We start from the raw sequence: 19296 nt of genomic DNA, 5'->3' as shown, positions 1-19296 counted from the left end.
TACTTCTTTGCCAGGACTAGCAAACGCAAGCAGGGAGATTCATTCATATTTATTCACACAGGTACTTTTGGTCAACTGGTTGAGCCTGTGATCTTTAAAGTATACTGAGTGCTTGTAAGACTGGGTTTCTGGGATGGTGTCAGAAATTTGCTATCGCCATTAAAAGCAGACCTCAAAACTGAAGGTGGTATGATTTATCTTGCTGGTCATTTATAAGCAGTACAAAAAATAAAACCTCTTTCTCTTTCTCTGTTGGTAACTGTATAGTGATACTTGCTATGATAGCAGTCCTATCTTATATAATTACCTGGGATTTCTCATCTAGAGTAATTAACTTTGCTATTATTGGGCATTTTGGAAAAATTACTGCCTCTTTGTACTAAATGTTACTTACGTGATGACTTCAGGGACATAATGTACCTTCCTGAAATGTCTAACCTATTTCTCCATAGGGAAGGAATTTGGCTGAAAGGAATTTCACATGTATTATGTATGTTTTCTTCCTTCAGGCTCTGTTCTAAAATGCATTCTGTATAATTTAAGGAAGGAAAACGAAGTGACTCTATACTTGACCTTTTATTCCACGTGTAATAAAGATAGGCTTCTCTCTGTTTCTGATCCCCCTAACCTCTTTCTACTGTATTGTAGAATCTGGGTAGAAGAACCAGTATATATCCCTTTCTCAAGATCAGTTGTAGGCATGGACTTTTGCTTTTTGAACTTAGGATCTAAGACCTGAGACATCCTTTTCTACTTTTTTTCTTCAAGACGCCAAGGTGCTGATCAGTTGCTTTAGTATGTCAGGGAAGGCAAGGACAGGACAACTCATTGAGTATCAAGTCTCATCATGCAGTTTAAGCAAAGGTTCTCCTAGGCATTCTGGGACTGCTGAAACTGAAAAACTTAAAACATGGCCTGGACACTATATAATTATATAATTGTACACACACACACACACACACACACAGGGTCCAGCAGAAGTAACTTCTGCTTGAGTGTGGTTGGCAGGGTAATAATATGGGTGTAATAATTTATAGTTTTAATTGGAACATTTCACCTAAAATGTCATATGGTGTGCTTGAGTGTGTGATATTTTATGTTACAGAAATACACACTTACGGTTTTGTAATAAAAAAAGGGGCATTATTTGTGCCAGACCCTGTTGTGTGTGTGTATGTGTATATATTTTTAAGTTAGCCTACCATTTCTTATTGAGTTTTTGGTGTCAGCCTCTCTGTTCTTCTCTAAACACTGTGGCTCTGCTTTTCTAATCATAGATAGTTGTCAGTTTCCTATATAGAGAGATTGTTGACTTTGGTTTGCATGAGAAGAGAATGGGTAGATATCTCTTGGTTAACAAGCAAGAGTGGGAATAGAGACATTAACTCCCTGAAACCCATTTTAATCTAAAATTTTGTGGTGCAGAAATAAATCACAAGGGTGGCACATACTTCTGGAAAACCATAAGAGAAGGGTAGGTATGAGATATCTTTTTGAGATTTTCTAAGTTGAGAAAGTATTTTAGAAAGATACTTCACTTAAGAAACATTAATTTTGAGTAGTATGTTCTAGCTTCCTGCAGCCATGTTGCAAAAAATGTTTCTGCTTTAGCGTGTCAAAAAGGAGAAATCACGTTAAAATAACTCACCTGAAAACTAGAATCACTAAGCTGCCTTGGTATAAAACTTAGAGAAACTAGAAAGCATCTGCTTCGTATATTTAAATTCCAGTTGGACTTGACAGTGATCAAGCTTCAAAGTTCTGTTTAGACAGAGAACATTCTAGTACCACCTACAAATTGCCCATCTTTAATTTGTGCAATTTACCAAGGGACATATATTATAAAGTTTAATAAAAATGTATGGAAAAAAAGCTCATGGTGGTAATTGCTATGTTGATTTAAGGTCCTGTAAGTGCAATGAAACAGAGTTACCATGCATATAAATGCTACTTAATAGCTGTTTAACTAGAGATTTTATTCTTATTTGGGGCTTTCTCTTAAATCCCATGGCTTTTAATTTTAGATACTGCAGATCTTTGATATAGAATATGAATATAATTGGAAAAGGGGAAAGGAGTTGCACGCATTTGGGTGTTGTGAGCCATAGAAAACCACTCACATGACAGGCCAGCATAAAATGGTCCCTGACTTGTTCTAAGCAAGAGTAGGGATGGGGAGAAACTATATGACTTTCTGTAAGAAATACAGGTAGTACACATCTCAAGAAAACAGCATCTTTTTCCATTCCTCCTTCCCTGAAGATGGGCCGACCTGAAACAGGTCCTAGTTACAAGGTATTTAAGTTTTGTGTTTGGTGATGTGTTTATGTCAGATTGAGGAATCTGTGCGGAGCATGGTAATGCGCTATGGAAGTCGGCTGTGGAAATTACGCGTCCTCCAGGCAGAACTGAAAATCAACATTCGCCTGACACCAACTGGAAAAGCAATTCCCATTCGCCTCTTCCTGACAAATGAGTCTGGCTATTACTTGGACATCAGCCTGTACAAAGAAGTGACCGACTCCAGGACAGCACAGGTACAGTAGTCAGACAGAAGTCAAACTTCAAGGTCTCCTCAAAATTTGTATTTGGTCCTACAGATAAGGCACTTGCACTTGTTATAGACCACCCAAATGCCGTAATCCCATTGGTTTACCTAGTGAGGTTGTCCTCTGTCAGCTTAAATGATTGCATGAATTTGAAAAACTTCCGGCGCCTTGTAAGATGCATGTATATTGCTAATCATGGGTGTTAACAAAACCTTCAACCTTTGGTCATATGTTGGTGAGCCCTAGCAGATGCCAAGTGAACCTAATTCCAGAGGTGATTGTGTAAGTTATGGTTCTTTCTCAGACAGCTCTTTAGCTACTTGAGCAGTCTTGACTTTTCTGACCTGATTTGTCCTTCTTCCTGTTTTCAGCCTAGTTAGACCACTCATTGGCAAGTAAGGAAAGGAGAATTGTTAAAATATGTCACCAACTTCTGTCCTAAAGAAGGAAAATTTCAATATAAGAGTTTGAGCAATATCAAACAGTGATTTTTAACATATTTACCCATTGTTATTCCATTTATATATGTTACCTTTCCTTCAAAGAGTTCAGAGTATTATATGTCTATACAAAAACAGACAGGCAAACTTTAACCCATTTTTCAGGTAGAAAAATCAAGAATGTGAAAATGAAAAGCAACTTCCCCTTTCATCTGTTTTAGCACCTTAGTTTCTAAATATTTGGACCATTTGCTGTGAAACTGGATTTTGGTTGGCTCGCCATTGTTCATGTCTTTCTCAGAACTGAGGTGTTATTTCAGAGCCTTTGGACGGAACTTGGGATGTGCATTTCTTCAGGTTAAAGGATGAACTTGTTCCAGTATGTGTGTGTACACAAAGGTTTCAGTCTGTTCTATGCATTGGGTGCCAGGAAGAGATTATGTCTCTTGTTTTTATCTGTGTCCTTTTAAATCCGGGGACAGAGGTAACAAAAGACATTTTTATCAGTACTTTGAAGATGAATTTTAAAAATCTGAGTTTGGACAGCTGTCAGAGTGACCTTTCATGTTGTGCTTTGAGCCCCAGTTAGATGACCAGAGATCTGTGCTGAGAGAAGTAAACAGTTAAAGCAGACAGAAGTGCACAAGAGTGTGAGGGGTTAGCAAGGGAAAGGGTATTAAATAATTTTTGCTGCATTTGATGTTTTTCAGGGCAACCTTAAAGACATTTTCGGTAAACTCTTTCCATGGGTAGGGATGTTTTTAATTAACTTATACAATGGCTTCAAGGCAAGTCTATTCTTGTGAAAAATAAGATGGCCGGCCACTTGAGATTTCAATGTTTATGATAAATAAGTTTGTTCCTCATAGCTACTTTTCCCCCTTTCTTTTATCAGAAAGCTCTTAGATTTCCCTCATGCTGGCTAGTGGTGGCACAGGGGCATGAAAGGCACAGAAGCCTTCAGTCAGGGTTTAGTACTATGCCTGGCACAAAATAAGCACTCAGTAAGTTTCCGAATGAGTGAATGAGCTACCTGTAGCCTGAGGGAGAACCCCTTTTACCAAGGATCCGCCAGATTTAGGATCCCTGAAGGAAGAGGTCTCCATCAGGCTCTTCAGTTGAGAGAGTTCAACAGCCACTGCCCCATGCGAACTGAAGAGCCCATGGCCAGAGGAGGGAATGCAGAAGAAGGACAGCCTCCAACTCAGTTCTGGCACTCCTGATGCCTACCTGATGCTTATTCGTTTTTTCTGTTTCTTTGCTCCAGTGAGTCATGATATAAATATAAGATAATATAGAACCATGTGTATCATTCATTCATTAGTTCATTAATTTAACATTTTTTTAACCATCTCTAGTGTGTCAGATAGTATGACTACAAAGATAAAAAGTGATTTCTGGCTGGCATAGCTCAGTGGATTGAGCACAGGCTGGGAACCAAAGAGTCACAGGTTCGATTCCCAGTCAGGGCACATGCCTGGGTTGCGGGCCAGGTCCCCAGTGGGGGCCATGTGAGAGGCAACCACACATTGATGTTTCTTTCTCTTTCTCCCTCCCTTTCCCTCTCTAAAATCAATCAATCAATCAATAAATAAAATCTTTTTAAAAAAGTGATCTCTATTCTCAAGAAATTTACATCACAGTGGAAGAAGGCAAATAATTAGTTCCTCTGTAACATGATTATAATTCTGCCATCTTAAAATAACTAGAATTCTAAGGAAACAGAGTATATGGGATTAGAAATAGCTTTCCAAGAGAAGCTCTTTTGATGGCCTCTGTTAAAAGATGTGTGATACATTAAATGTATACATATTTTCATGAATTTATAAAACATATACTTTACCAATTTTTAATTGTGATATCCATTATGGTAGAAAATGGAATTAACAGTGATAGCTGATCATTCAGGGGCGTCCAGTACTACCCATTACTGTCAACCTCTTGCTTTGGCATGTTGTTTATTTTTTTGCCAATAAGGAGCAAGGTTGACTGGCTTGAATTTCATTGTTTCATTTTCCTTGTATACTCTTTGTGGTGTTAGCTGTAATGAACACTCATTTCAGGCAGTTATAGTGGGGAGAAGAGATCTGGGTAATCCATTGCACAGGTCGATCAATTTCCAATGTGTAGTTTAAGGGAGAAATATACATTTTAAAATCACCTTTATTGAGATACAGTTTACATATAATAAAATGCACTCATTTTCCGTGTTCAGTTCATTCTGAAATAGTATACACCTGTGTACTACCATCACAATCACGATAGAAAACATCTTGATATCCCCCCACATTCTCTAATAAGTCCAGTTCTTTCATACTAACACTTTGAATCTCTGAAAACACTAGTATTTCTATCTCTCACATTCATAAGACACTGCTAGCTCTGCCTCCCACCTGGTGACTTTCACCATTGGTCATGTGCAGGAAGACTGAGAACTCCATCCTGCGGGGTTTTAAGCAGCCCAAGACAAGCTAAGCTCTGCCCAGGATAGGACCTGACTGACAAGTCAGCAGAACACACTTGTTCCTCTGGTCTAAGGAAGGGGCTAAGGGTTCCCTTACCTGAACTATACCCAGAGTTTAGCAAAATACTTAATTCTCTTCTTATGGCTGTATAGCAGGCTCACAAATCTAATTGTTAATGGTAGACTTAAGCTTATATATATTAGGCCTGAATAGATACATGGCAGATACATATACTTTTACATCCCAATTTCCATTTCTATTCACTGCATTGGGAATCTGCATTTTATGTACTCATGCATGTAGTGCCTAGTTTAGTGTCATTCAAGCTGTGGGCACTCAATAAATATTAATTGAATAGAAATAATGGCATTCCTTATAAATATTGTTAAGCAAATAAAATGAAATATATGGAGTATGAAGTACTTTTCTAGAAATATTTGAGTTAAAATGATTAAAAGCCGGTGTGGTGATTTCATTATGTGACAATGTAAGTATTGTAAGAGCTATTCACTAGTTGTAGATATAGTATACTGGGAAAATACATATGTGTGTATATATTATGTAGAGATACATATATAATTTAATAAAATATATTTTTTACTATAGACTATGTCTTTTAAGCTAACAAAAATTAACTAGCCTGATGGATGGATAAAATCCATTTGTAGCAGAAATCTTGGAAGCCTTTGTGTGGCTAATAATACTTATGAAGTACCTTCTAATCAAATAGATTAAAGCAAAGATGACATGCTAGAGCCTGGGCTGGCCTTCCACTATTGGAGGAAGCACAGAATTCTCTTTAATGTGTAGCTGTTTCTCAACTTAAATACTAGTAGCCCTGCTCAGACTGGTTAGTTGTGGTAACATACTTCATTTCTAAGTATGTGGGATTCAAGTCACTTTAGAAGGCAGGCATTGTCAGTCTGTCTTTGAAATGTGAAATTTACACTGTGCTTTATTGTTGATTTCAAAAAATCCAAAAGTGAAATCAGCCTGTGGTGCATAGCTGGCTACATACCATTTTTTGCAGTTGGTTAATTTGTAGAGAAGTGAAAGCATCAGGTTACCAGTAGCCACTGTTAAGAAGCACATCTTAGCTACTCAAACTTCCAAAAATGTGTTTCAAGAAATAACACTTGTGAGAAAAGCCCTTCTGGGCAGCTGTCTGATTTTTTTTTTCTCTTTCTCAACTCCCCATGCCATCTTCTTTTTCCTGCAGATCATGTTTCAAGCATATGGAGACAAACAGGGACCATTACATGGAATGTTAATCAATACTCCCTATGTGACCAAAGACCTGCTTCAATCAAAGAGGTTCCAGGCACAATCCTTAGGGACAACATACATATATGATATCCCAGAGATGTTTCGACAGGTAATGGTGGCTAACCAGGGGCCTCTGGTATATCCCCAAGAGGCAGGGTTTTGTTTGACTCTCCCTCAGATGCAGCTCAGACTAGAATGATGCACTCCCAAACAGCAGGAAGTGTCTTGACACTTCTCATTTCTATTTTACTTGGGATTTGGTGACCGCCAGCTTAGATGTTGGATGGTTCTATATGAACTCGCAGGAGGAATAGTGAGGAGAGAAGCCTCTGCTGAGTAGGCGAGAGTAAACTGAGACCTGAGACCACACGCCTGTGATGGTAGCTTATAGTGACCTGTGTGAGGAGTTATGTTCAGGTATATATTTCCTAAGTCTATATGCAAATTATGGATATTAAAGAGGCTTAAAACTCTAGTTCTCATTTTCCTGTTTTCCAAGATAACCCAAGTCTCTCTAGCTCACAGCCTAGGTTAATATGATGAGAATCAATAACATATACAAATGGGTATAGAGTTCATGATACACAGTTTAAAGTATCAGTTCTTTGGGGGAGATTTATGATAGCTGAAGAAAAACTAGCATGAGAAAATACGATATTATGAATCTTATCCTCTGTATGAAAATAAATTCCTTTGATCTGCATGGTGAATCATCTCTATGCTGCAGGTTTTTCTTCCATCAGTAGAAGGCAAGAAAATTATATCACCAGCAGAAAATGCAGCAAGTAAAAAATAAGGCATCAAAATAGTGAATTTGTCCTTAAAAAAATCTGTGAATACAGGATTTTTCCAAATCTAGTTAATACCACCAGTATTACCACATTTGAATTTTACTAAGGTAATATATGTGGTCCTGGTAAATAGTCTATCTGTAATTCTTACATTATTCACAAATACAAGAGATTTCCTTATGTATCCACTCATTTACAAATTCTTTCTCTTGAAACACAGTTACCTTCATTCAGTATTACTGGCACTGTTAGCCTAAAAGCTGAGTGTTGGTTCTGTTTCTCAATGCCAGTGCTGTAAATAAAAATCACATTCTATACAATTCTTCCTATAGTATAGAAATAAATATAGTGATTAGGACATGTAGGTGTGAATAAGTTATATTGACTTTAAGTGTTGCTTTGAGGCAAGCAAAGAAACAACTTAAGTAGTTCCCACTTCATGAGGCACTTGTTTTGGTAGTAGAAAGTTGGAAATGGAAATCATGATGGTTTCTAAATGGACTGGTGTATTTATCTTTTTTTCTCAAAGTTGAGCAGAATTGGTGTGCACACTTACAAATAGTCATACACCTCTAGTGAGCTAATTCCTGCTTATGGGCTTGTAGCTTGTAAAAGATATTAGAAAAAGGATGCCTCTCCTGAACCTCTAGTAGGAATTTTGTTCTTGCCTTCTTGAGATTTCTTAGTATTGGCTGAGTGTTATGTCATTTTCCTGGTTATTCTTCTATTGTCAAGTTTCTCTAGGACTTTTCTTTCTTTTTTTTAAGGGAGATTGATGCTACTTAGTTTCTTATTATAATTTTCCAGGGATATTGTTAGATCTGGTGTATTTGTTAATGCTCTAGTGATTCAGAATCACTGAGTAGTTTGACTTTGTTGGAAAAATGCCTGATTTTTGGCATGTAAAATACATTATATGAAAAATAACAAGCCTATTTTAACTGAGAATGAGAGCTGTAGAATTTGCTCTGGTATATAGAGATACTCAGCAGTATCAGGAAAGAAAACTTGGGAAAGAAAGAGCAAAACCAGCTTGACCAAATCTTAACATTTTTAATCCACGTTGAAATGCTAATTGTCATTGATTAGTCAAACTTCTCTTCTCCACTAGTCCTTGATCAAACTCTGGGAATCTATGTCCACTCAAGCATTCCTTCCTTCACCCCCTCTGCCTTCTGACATGCTGACGTACACCGAACTCGTGTTGGACGATCAAGGCCAGCTGGTCCACATGAACAGGCTTCCAGGAGGAAATGAGGCAAGTAGCTGAGTCCCCTTCCCCCCTTATTAGCTCTGTGCCCATTGGTACCAGCTTTTCATGGGATGGTCATTAAAGTGTTCATTTAAATCCAAGTAGTAGGTAGCATGGTAGTCTTATTGGTAGAGTTCTTTAGAGAACATTAACTGGTTATCACAGAATTATTGTTTAATTTTTTTGGTGTGGTAATGATACTGCTTTGTTTAAAAATAATGTTATAGTTTTGCTTTTTAAAAAAGAGTATTCTTTTCTATTAAGTATATGTAATGAAATAGTTACTGATGAAATGACCTGATATACAGAATTTACTTCAAAATAATGGGGGGTGAGTGTGGGAGCATGGATGAAACAAGGTTGGCCATGAATTGTTGATTGAAGTTGGATGATAGATACATAGGAACAGATTCTTTTCTCTCTTTTTGTATATGTTTGAAATTTTGAGATTTTTCTATAATAAGAGCATTTAAAGTATTTTGCTTGATGTTTTTCTTTATTTGGATGTCTATTTGCATACTAGTATGCATATTTTGGTATGTTTCTTATGCTCAGTGACTTGATCTGATGTTGTTGTGAGCATGGTAAATATGTTCGTCTTAAAGGGACTCATTCATAACCAGGGCTTTAAACATTAAAGAAAGAACAGAGAACCCATTTCAGATTCAAGAATGCATTTTCTAGCCTTGGAGTTCTTTCTCCTATAGTGCACTACTGATAATGATATAAAGTCATTTTCTCCCCCAATGTCCTATATCCACCTCCATGCATTGATATTCTTCCTTTTTTTTTTTTTTTTTTTTTTTAGATTTTGTTTATTTATTTTTAGAGAGGGAAGGGAGGGAGATAGAGAGAGAGAAACATCAATGTGTGGTTGCTGGGGGTCGTGGCCTGCAACCCAGGCATGTGCCCTGACTGGGAATCGAACACGCGACACTGTGGTTCGCAGCCCGCGCTTGATCCACTGAGCTACACCAGCCAGGGTGATATTCTTCCTTATTTTAACTATGCTTCTAATGTACAGTTACAACAATGATTAACAGTGATAAACCTAAAAAGAGATATGTTTTTATCTTAACCTGAGATACAATCCTAGATAAATCTCCTGCCTTAGAAGGAGCAATCTTTCAATTTTATGCAGTATCTTATTAAAAAGAGAATGTTACTCTATGTACAAGGCATATGGCTGTTTCAGTAAGTACACCAGTGGATTCCAGAAGTGGATGATTTGGTATTAAGATGGATGCAGTCATGGACCAGATGGAAAGTATCAGACTTGGAGGAGTTCTTCTAATCTACCACCTTGACAAATAGCAAAGGCAAGAGGTTAGTGAGGAAGGATGCATAGAATTTTGACAAGAGTAGGTATGTACTCATTAGCACACAAAGTTGAAGCAGAGGTTTGTGCCGCTGTGTGTAGCATGTACTTAGTGAGCCCCTCAACAGCAAGGAAAAGCTTCGTTGTGCTAGACTTAAATTCTGATTTCATTGAACACTGTAGTCTTCAGGAACAGAAGGCACCCTTGTGAACATGAAGCCGAGAGAAAACAGTTTTAACTAATGTAATTAAAACACAAAATGAGATTTTTGGCCATGTGGAAGCTAGCTGCAGTGCTGTGTGAAACCTCTTGCCATGATCTTTCTCTCCTGCTTTCTCTCCGCTCTCATTCTGTGTTTGAGCGAATGGAGACTGGGGGAATAGTGAAGTCCCAGAGGGACAGAGCTCTGTTCTTGCTGAAATTACAAGCACAGAGCTGCCTGGGCATGAACATGTAGTGTTTACTCTGCCAGTATGAATACAAATAGTCTTATTATACGGGACTCTGGACCCAAAGACCACACACACACACACACACACACACACACACACGAATAAAAAAAATTAAAGGTTTTTTTTAACCCCTTTAAGACCCACCAAACCTTAATGGAAAAGAGATGTCTTGTATATAGCCGGAAGTAGTAGAGTCACATTTCCCTTTGCCCAGTGCTTTAATAATCTTGAAATCCAGAAATCTAACAGTATTAAAATTATTTTTGCTTTTTGTCAGTTCTCACTTTCTTCTATTCTTTTCCCTCCTTAGTTGCCTATTTTCTTTGTTCTCTCTTTTCCTTTTCTTCAAATGACTGGATTTGAAGCTGAGTGTTAGTTTGCTATTTCTGAGTCTTTGAGCTCAGGAGAACTGAGACTCGTGTTCTTTTGTGAACAGTTAGTGACTGATGCCCGCAATGGCCGTTGAAGTCAGTCAGTGGCCGTAGCTAGATTATAGGACACTGCACAGCAGGAGTGAGGTTAGGGTATTAGTATCAAACTCTGTTACCAATAGCTCGAACATACAATGGAGCATGTCCACTGAGAGACTGACCAATCTAAAGATGGAGTTTCAGCAGTCAAAACTGTGAGGGACAGCTGTGCCTGAGAGACAGCACGGTGTCAATACGATGTATTTCCTCATGCTGAGCCCAGCTTTATCCGGGCAAGTTGACTTTCAGCTATTACGGTTTAATTTTCTTTGGCCAAAGAGACAAGTTTGTCACAAGCCTGGCACTCTACATATTACCCCAAGAATGATGTGAGGGGAAAGAAAAGAGCTCATGCTGATGAGATGTGGTGCAAATCTGTCCTGTCCCAAAGAGAATGGGCATCTGAACAGAGCCTTGAGAAATAGTTTTATTAAAAAAGGAATAAAAAATCGACCTGTTAATATTCTGAGAGCCAAGGCTCAATGTAAATGCATTGATGCTACATGGACATTAAATCATTATAATGTGGTGTTCTCCAAAGGTGATGGCTCTACCAGGTCATCATTTTGGGTGATATTGCATTACCTTGAAGGATTGGAGTTCCTGGGTTTAAAAGTTAACACATGGCGGTAAGGAAAAAAAGGGAAAACAAGAGATTCCTGCAGAGTTTCCCCATGAATTGAGATGCTTTTCCCCGTAATCAGAGGCAGCAAACCTGCACTTATCAGACCATTGGCCATATGGGTGGCCAGTCTTTCTTCCTTATTTTTTATTTCCAGGACAGTAAATAGGTAAAATGGTGATGGGTCCAGGACTTGGAACAATTCAGTTCCATTTAGTTTTAGGTAACTTGTGTGCCATTTGAGGAAGAATATTGGCTGTTTCAGCAGAGATGTGACCTGCATTTTGAACATTGTGCCCATGTTAAAAGCAGGAGAAACAGAGCTTTTCTGATGTAGTGTTAGCTACTTTCTCCTTTCTATTTTCCTAGTTGTCCCTTTGCCATCAAAAAAGATATAACCTTATGCATAATGAAAGGTATAGGAGAACACATTTTTCTCATTGTCAGAGTTGAATGGCGTTGCGTTTAGTATGAATTTAGAGTAGGAGTAAAAGAGATGTAGACCAAATCTGTGAACTACGTTACTTGCAAATAGCTCCAGAGACGAGTTATTCAGGAATATTTTTAATAGTTTCAAGTAAAGATGAAAATTGAGGAAAATATGATTGCAGCATAGACTAAACTGATTTCATTTCTAGCTGATTTCACGATGCTACAGTGACGGTCACTGTATGTAAATAAATACACAGCGAGTGACTGTGCTGCTGAGCCTGGATACAGAGGAGATGCAGCTAACCAGCAGTTCCACTCTTACCACATCTCAATTTTGGAGGAATTGTTTTCATTTTCCTGCCAGTTTGCTAACCTGTTTTGATCATTTGGTGGAAGCTGTAATTGCAGGTGGGAACATTTTGAGTAACAGTTCACAATCCAATGCAGCTGCTTTTCGCACTAAATCCTGTTATCAAAAGGCTCAGTCAGGCTAAGATCAAGCCAAGGGCTGTAACCGACTTGACAGTGCAACTTAACTTTGCCTGGTAGGACAAAGAAAACACTAGCCTTCTTGAGACTATGTTATTTGTTCTGAAATGTTATTAGCATTCTTTTGTTATATTTCCTTTAGCAGTTTTGTGAACCAGATCATGAATCTCTAAATCAGGCAATGATGAAAGATGTCATAGAGATGTACCTTTTATAGTAATTTTTTTTAGTGTGGATAGAAATTAGGACCCTGCTTTCCTTATTATTTCAGCACATGGCCATTTTAATAGAACCCATCCCATTACCTCTCCTGTTGTAATGAAAAACTGAGATGTGATGAGGAGATGCTGTGTTTAGAAGCAGTTATAACTGTTAGGTACAGGATGTGTGCTCCAAAAAGGTTTGGTAATTAGAGACTGGAATTGTTGCATTGTGTTAAATTTTTCCCTTAACATTTTTCAGGGAGATAGGTATACTCCAAATTGAATGCAATTTAATGATCACTTGCACACACAAAATTAAGAATTATAGTGGCTCCAAGGCTTCATTTTTTCTGATGGGCACTAGGTGTCAGGGTTTTTCCTTCTCAGCAGCTTAGCATTCAGACAAGCCTCTTGATTTGCCCTATTGGGTGAGGCAGATCCAGCAGTATCCTTCCCCCCTTTTTCAGATGGATTGGTAGGCTTTGCCTAGTGTTCCTACAGTATGCAATTGCATTTTTAACTCTTTGGGGTGGAAATCTGTTGAACTTTACATAATGGCTATACACATTTTTATAGGAAACAGTTTTTTAGAGAGAGGACGATCAAGGAAAAAAGTAGTATCAATTAAAGACTAGCTGCCATCACAGCTGGTTTCTTGGTTTTAGTTCTGCTTTATGTTCTTGGGGGTGAAATGTTTGGGATAGGAAGTCTAAGACTGCTCAGCCTTGTCCATATTTTAATTGTTGGCAATGTGCTAATGTCCAGTCTGCCAAGGCTTAAGTATCTCTTTAATATTTTATTATAAATATTTCAGACTTATAGAAAAATATGGAAAGCAATATGACAAATACCCTTACATTTTCTGACTAGCTTAAACAAATCTTAGCATTTTAACACTTTTCCTTAATGTGTTGTTATAATCCTTTGAAAATCTCTAATTTGCGTATAAAGACAAAAAAATATTAGGAGTTAGGTAGGGAAAGGAAGTTGGTAAGTTTATATAAACCTAAAAATTGGAAGAAATTAATTAGTAGATTCATTTTGACAGTTCTAGGCTGGACTTCTTAACCCAGAGGACCTCTTATTTTAGAAAACCACCATAACCCTCTGTCTTAATTCACTTGGTTGACATTTTCCATGCTCTCAAAGGAATTGCTTGGGTTATCATGGATTCAGATTCCAGGGGAACCTGTCATATTTTGAAACTCTGACTGCAAAAATGTGTATAAGTGTGTGAACTTGAATAAGGAAAGTGTTGACCATCTCTCATGCACAGAAAATATTTCTAGTTTAACATTAGACTTTAGTGTATTGTTTTACTTGATTTACCCTCAGAATAGCTCCATGAATGTGAAGCTAATTTAGGTGTATTTTACTGTGCTTTCGTTTCATTCTTTTGAAATCAGTCTACCTTTTTCATGCTGAGTGTGGAAATTGAGTCCATGTCAGTGTTTAGATACATGTTGGAAAAGAGGCACATTTGTATTGTAGTGTGCGGAAGGTGAGCTCTGAAATAGACCTGATAAAAACAGATCTGAGAAACAGGACCATGGTGTGTGCACTGATTGTTCAAGTTATCAAAAGAGACTAATGGTCCTTGCCCCCGATCTATCCCTGAAGACGGGAGAATGTAAGTGCTTTGAGATCCTCAACAAAAAGTATCACAAACCACTGATTACATAGAAACATTCATAATTTATGCTTGCCTTATTTTTTGTCAAGGGTTTCAAAAAACCAATTTTGAATCCTCTTAGGCCTAGTAAGATAGGAATTTCTTATGGAATATGTGGTACGATAGTTTCATTTAAAATTATGCACTTTTCTTATGTTATCCTCATTCTAAGTAAGCATGTTTGGCTATGTCTAAAATGTTCCTCTTTGTCTAAAGTGATTCTCATAACCAAAGTTGAGTGCCTCATTAGAAAAATGTTAAGGCTAATCTTGAAACGTAGCTCTTCCTGCTATGGAGTTATTTTAATGACTTTCTAACATTCTTCTTTTGGGATGCATATACTTTTCTTAGCTTTTCTTCCAAATGACTGTAACTGGTGTTGGAGATTTCTCATCGGGTTGGTTAGTTGAGTTTGACTCATTTCATTAGTAGGAAACCAAGGGCCAATAAGCAGCTTGGCTGGCTTTGAAAATCCTAATGTATCCGCTGGCCAACTAATGCAGCACTTGTGGAGGACTCCCCAGTTCCTTTCCAAAGTAAGCCCTGGACATTCTTTTTAAACAAAAGAATGTACCTGTCAGCATTTTTATACATCTTAAATTTTAAGATTTTGCTAAAAAAGGAAGTGATACAGTACCCTACGTCGAGAAACTTGACACAGCTACGTAGAGGCAGCAGTGACCTCAGGACAGCAACAGATGACACCAGGGGGTGAGGCGCGGTGCGGAGCATCAGAGTCCAGCATTCGTTTACGTGATTAATGGACAAGGCTTCCGGAACTGTAGTAGGCCAACTTGGTTAATTGCCATATCAACCAGTTCCTCCTGTGCCCCATTTCTCAAATACAACTTACTCACATGTGCTCCATTGCGTGTTTTCTTAAAAAAATTGGTATGTTTATTAAAGCATTATGTGCACATGTATAAAATTAATGTGGCTTCATGTATGTAAATATTACAGAGAGAAAGAATTCCCCTGTTCAAAATTATTGTTTCTAATCTTTGGTAACATTTTCCAAGAGTAATCTCTGGGATAAATTTTTTTTGCTCTAAAAATGGTATTTCTTCTTACCCTTTCATCAGCTTTTAGAAGGGTTGAGGTAAGTTTGATCAGCCATTTTTGAATTTTCCAAGCATGGAAAAAGGTTTTTTTCAGCTGCTAAGAAAATTGTTTTCAGCTCTTTTATGTGATCGTACAAACTAGGCAATGGGACATGATCTCCAGCAGATAATACAATGTGGAAAGACATTGTATTTTTTCAGCATGGTTTTTCTCAATAGCACAGATTAAGTCAAATATTACATTGCCATATGGTTTGACACCTTTTAACACTTGCACAGTATTTTCTAATATGTCATCAAGTATGTTCTTTCCATGAGATTCTAACATGAGTTAAAATTGTAATTTTTGGGATAGGATCTACTTAAAGTGATGACTTAATATTCCATACAAGATACAAAAGAGGGGAGAATAACATTTTATTATAGTTAATAAAATATAGTCTGTAGAGGAACTCAAGTTCAGATTCCTTCTCTCTGGGTCTTACTTTTGTTTTCTTTATGATGCATATGATGCTTAGGTCCGAGTCAGCTCTAAAATTCAGGAGTCTTTGTGTCGCTGCTCCCTTGCAGTATAGTTGTCTTCCTGGCAATAGCAACAGTAGAACAATAGCTACTGGAGGCCTTGCCAGAAAAACTCAACTTTTAGACTTTTAGCATGGAAGATAAAGTTGCAACATCTCAGCCACAGTCTAACCTTGATATTATTACAGCTGAACTCAAAATGAGATAGATATAAGAAAGACAACCATGGCAAAGATATTTCCTTTCTGCTTCCCACAGCATAGCTAAAGTTGATGGATGCTTCTTATATCCTTAAAAACAAAATCCTGTCTTGTTTGGGCCCTTAGCTTTCTCTTCACATTTCTTTATTGAGCTTAATATTGTTTTATTTTGTAGTAGCAGCAGCTTTGGAAAATGTGTGTATGTGTGTGCATCCATGCGTGTGTGTGTGCATTTGCACATTCTGTTCACATTGATAGTACAATTAATGTTGATGTCAATTTTGGTGTTAACTTTGGGTCATAATTAGTGTTGACACTTGGTGTCAGACTAATGGCATTTATGGGCACCATCAGAATAAATGTTAATATTATCATGTTTTTAGTATCTGTTATAGTAACGTTAAACCAAGGCCCTCCCAGGAGAAACAAATATATATATGGATAGATAGATAATGTCTTTCTGTATTGCTGGTGTTACTCAGCGAGAAAATGACATCTCAGGGCAGAATCCTAATCACTGTTTGGAGCATCAGAAATAATGATCACCTCTGATCGGAGGTTGTGAATAATTCATTCGGTTTGATTTTCACGTCTTGTCCAGTGATACTTTTCAAACCAAATGTGTTCCTACAGGAAAATAATGGTCCCACTTCTTATGGAAATACTGCAGCACAAATCATTTTACCCACATAAAAACAGTTAAATAAGACTGTTGTCTTCTGCTCGCTTTCTCCTCCCCATGCCCTCCTCCCTCCCTCACTTGGCACGTGTTTATTCCAGAATCCGACTGTGGCTGGAGAAATGTTTTCTTCCTTAGAACTCGTATAAGGAAAACAGATATTTATTTCTGTTTATCCTTAGCTTATTCACAGTAACTCTTCTGATCCTCTTCCCTTTTTTGCTTTATGTTAATTAGCTTGATAGCCTGAAACCTAAGAAACCTGCTAATTGGAACATTCTCTATAAAAAATCATCTGAAATGTTTTTTCCAATGATTTATGACCATATCAATGAAAACATGATTGGCAGTAAGTGCCCAGAACCACTTGGCTAGTCAGTGCCTCAGCAGTCAGAGAGAGAAACTGGTGGCTGAAAGAACTAAAAGCCGGAGTCTGAAGCCCATTGTACACCATCCACCTACTCACCCTCACAAGCCCCTTTCTGGCTACGTGTGGCTGTTTTGTTGCTTCCTAATCCCTTAGTCCTGGAGTGGCCTTTTCACTAGGTTTCACCTGCACAAAAACATGCGGGGGAGAGAGAAGCTGAAACAAGGGGATTCGGTGATGGCATTTCCTTTTGTTATTATTTTTGTTAATATACAAAACAACTTGGGCTTAAGTGAAGTCAGTGAATGTCATATTCCTAACCACATTGTCGCACTTTGTATATGCTTTTATAGTGATTGCAGAATCTTCAATAGCATATCTCCGTTGTGTGTAAAATATAGATAGGCCCATCTATATAAAGTAATTTGACTGAAAAACTTAGTGTCCTAATTAAAGGGGGGGGAGATAATGACTGTCTTTTGAAGTAATGACCCAATCCGTTGAGACAAAGCTATTCTTAGATAGGGTATTTTGAACCATTTCTCCTGAATGTTGTGACCCTTTTTTTTCCCCCTCTAAATCTAACAAGGGCAGGAGGAGGTGTTTTTCAACCTAGTTCTCATCATCAGACAAAGTATTTTGCATTCAGAAGCCATTTTCAGTATCAAATTCAATTTTGTCAAGTGATTAGTTGAGTTTGGTAGAGAATAATTTAAAAACACAGATTTGGGAACAGCTGTGGTGCTTCTGCACTTGAGGAGAGCAGCGCTCCTCTCCGACTGAAGCCCTCTGTCAGTGGTGGCGCAGAGCTGCACGGGTGGCCGTGTCGCCCGTCCTCGCAGCCGTGGCCGACCTGCAGCTGTTTGCACCGTGTGCTCCTGCCCAGGTCTGCGGGAAGGAGTAGGGGAGTGGGTGAGCTGATACCTTGTCTGCCTATCAGAGCAAACGTCCTATTATGTACATATGTTTGTAAAGCTCTTTAGTCCCCTTCAAGATGAAAGGCTCTGTATAAATATAAGCTTTCGATTTTAGTACATGTTTGTAATACATGTGGTACAGTCCTAAATATGTATTTAGCTGATAGGCACTGTTCTTGTCTATTGTACAAATATTGACTTTAAAAGTATAAATATGTATTTAACCATCAGACCAGAAAAACACTGAAGCAGTTACTTCTCAGGTAGAGATATTAATATTGTATAAACCTATATATATACATATGTTTACATTCTACCACATCAGTGCAGAGCATTTCTTTAAAAGAAAAAAGAAATGATAGTCCCCAACAAACTAAGACAGTTCCCAATATTCGTCTCCCTTTGAGGTGAGTCCTGATCTTTAATTTTCATATGTTTAAATCTCTCTAACATTATAAAATAGGACCTGTTGTATGACTAAAAGTTAGAGTCAGTTCTTGTAAAATATAAAAAATCCATTAGGCCGGTGGGATTCTTTTTTAATTATGGAAATGTTCAAATGTGCACTAGAGATAATGACAGAAGCTCCCATGTACCTGCTACCCAATAAAGAGGTACTTGGTAGTCCTATCTCAATTACTTTTTTATTTTATAAAATGTTGAAGTTATCAATGCGGTACAAACATACTAAAGAAAATTTGGAGAATGGGAAAAAAAAACACAGAATCCCATCATTCTAAGATAACTATTATCTAATTTTGCTATGTTCTTTATTTCTGTTTTTTTCTCCTGACATGCTTTTAGTTAGAGTATTGTAATACTTACCATGCATTTACTGTGTACCAGGTACTATTCTAAGGTTTACCATGTATTTGATCCTTACCAACTTAATAGAGTAGGTTATTATTACCCAATTTTACTGATGAGGAAACTAAGGTACACAGAGGTTAGTAACTTACCTAAGGTTATGTGGCTAGAAAACTAACTGAATCTCTATTCTGTCAGAGTCAGATTCTATTAGATTTATAGTCTCCAAATCTGGCTTCTGAGTCTGTGTCCTTAACCATTATTTTGTTATTACGGTATACATGCAGTTTCATTTTGCCACTTCTTCACATTTACTTCATG

General features: G+C 37.6%; 1 protein-coding gene across 7 annotated transcripts in view; it reads left to right on the top strand.

The window, feature by feature from the left end:
* ACACA (acetyl-CoA carboxylase alpha) overlaps positions 1-19296 on the top strand; it is a 220907-nt gene that overhangs the window by 120885 nt on the left and 80726 nt on the right. For all 7 annotated transcript variants that reach the window (XM_036033622.1, XM_028520093.2, XM_036033620.1 and 4 more), the window contains 3 exons: positions 2334-2537; positions 6674-6829; positions 8623-8769. In XM_036033622.1, the coding sequence (XP_035889515.1) occupies positions 2334-2537; positions 6674-6829; positions 8623-8769 (507 nt within the window). The remainder of the gene's footprint in view (positions 1-2333; positions 2538-6673; positions 6830-8622; positions 8770-19296) is intronic.

The sequence above is a fragment of the Phyllostomus discolor genome, chromosome 8 (genome assembly GCF_004126475.2).
Source record: "Phyllostomus discolor isolate MPI-MPIP mPhyDis1 chromosome 8, mPhyDis1.pri.v3, whole genome shotgun sequence".
Lineage (NCBI taxonomy): Eukaryota > Metazoa > Chordata > Mammalia > Chiroptera > Phyllostomidae > Phyllostomus > Phyllostomus discolor.
The sequence above is the reverse complement of the archived record's forward strand: the minus strand, read 5'-3'. Positions and strand labels throughout refer to the sequence as shown.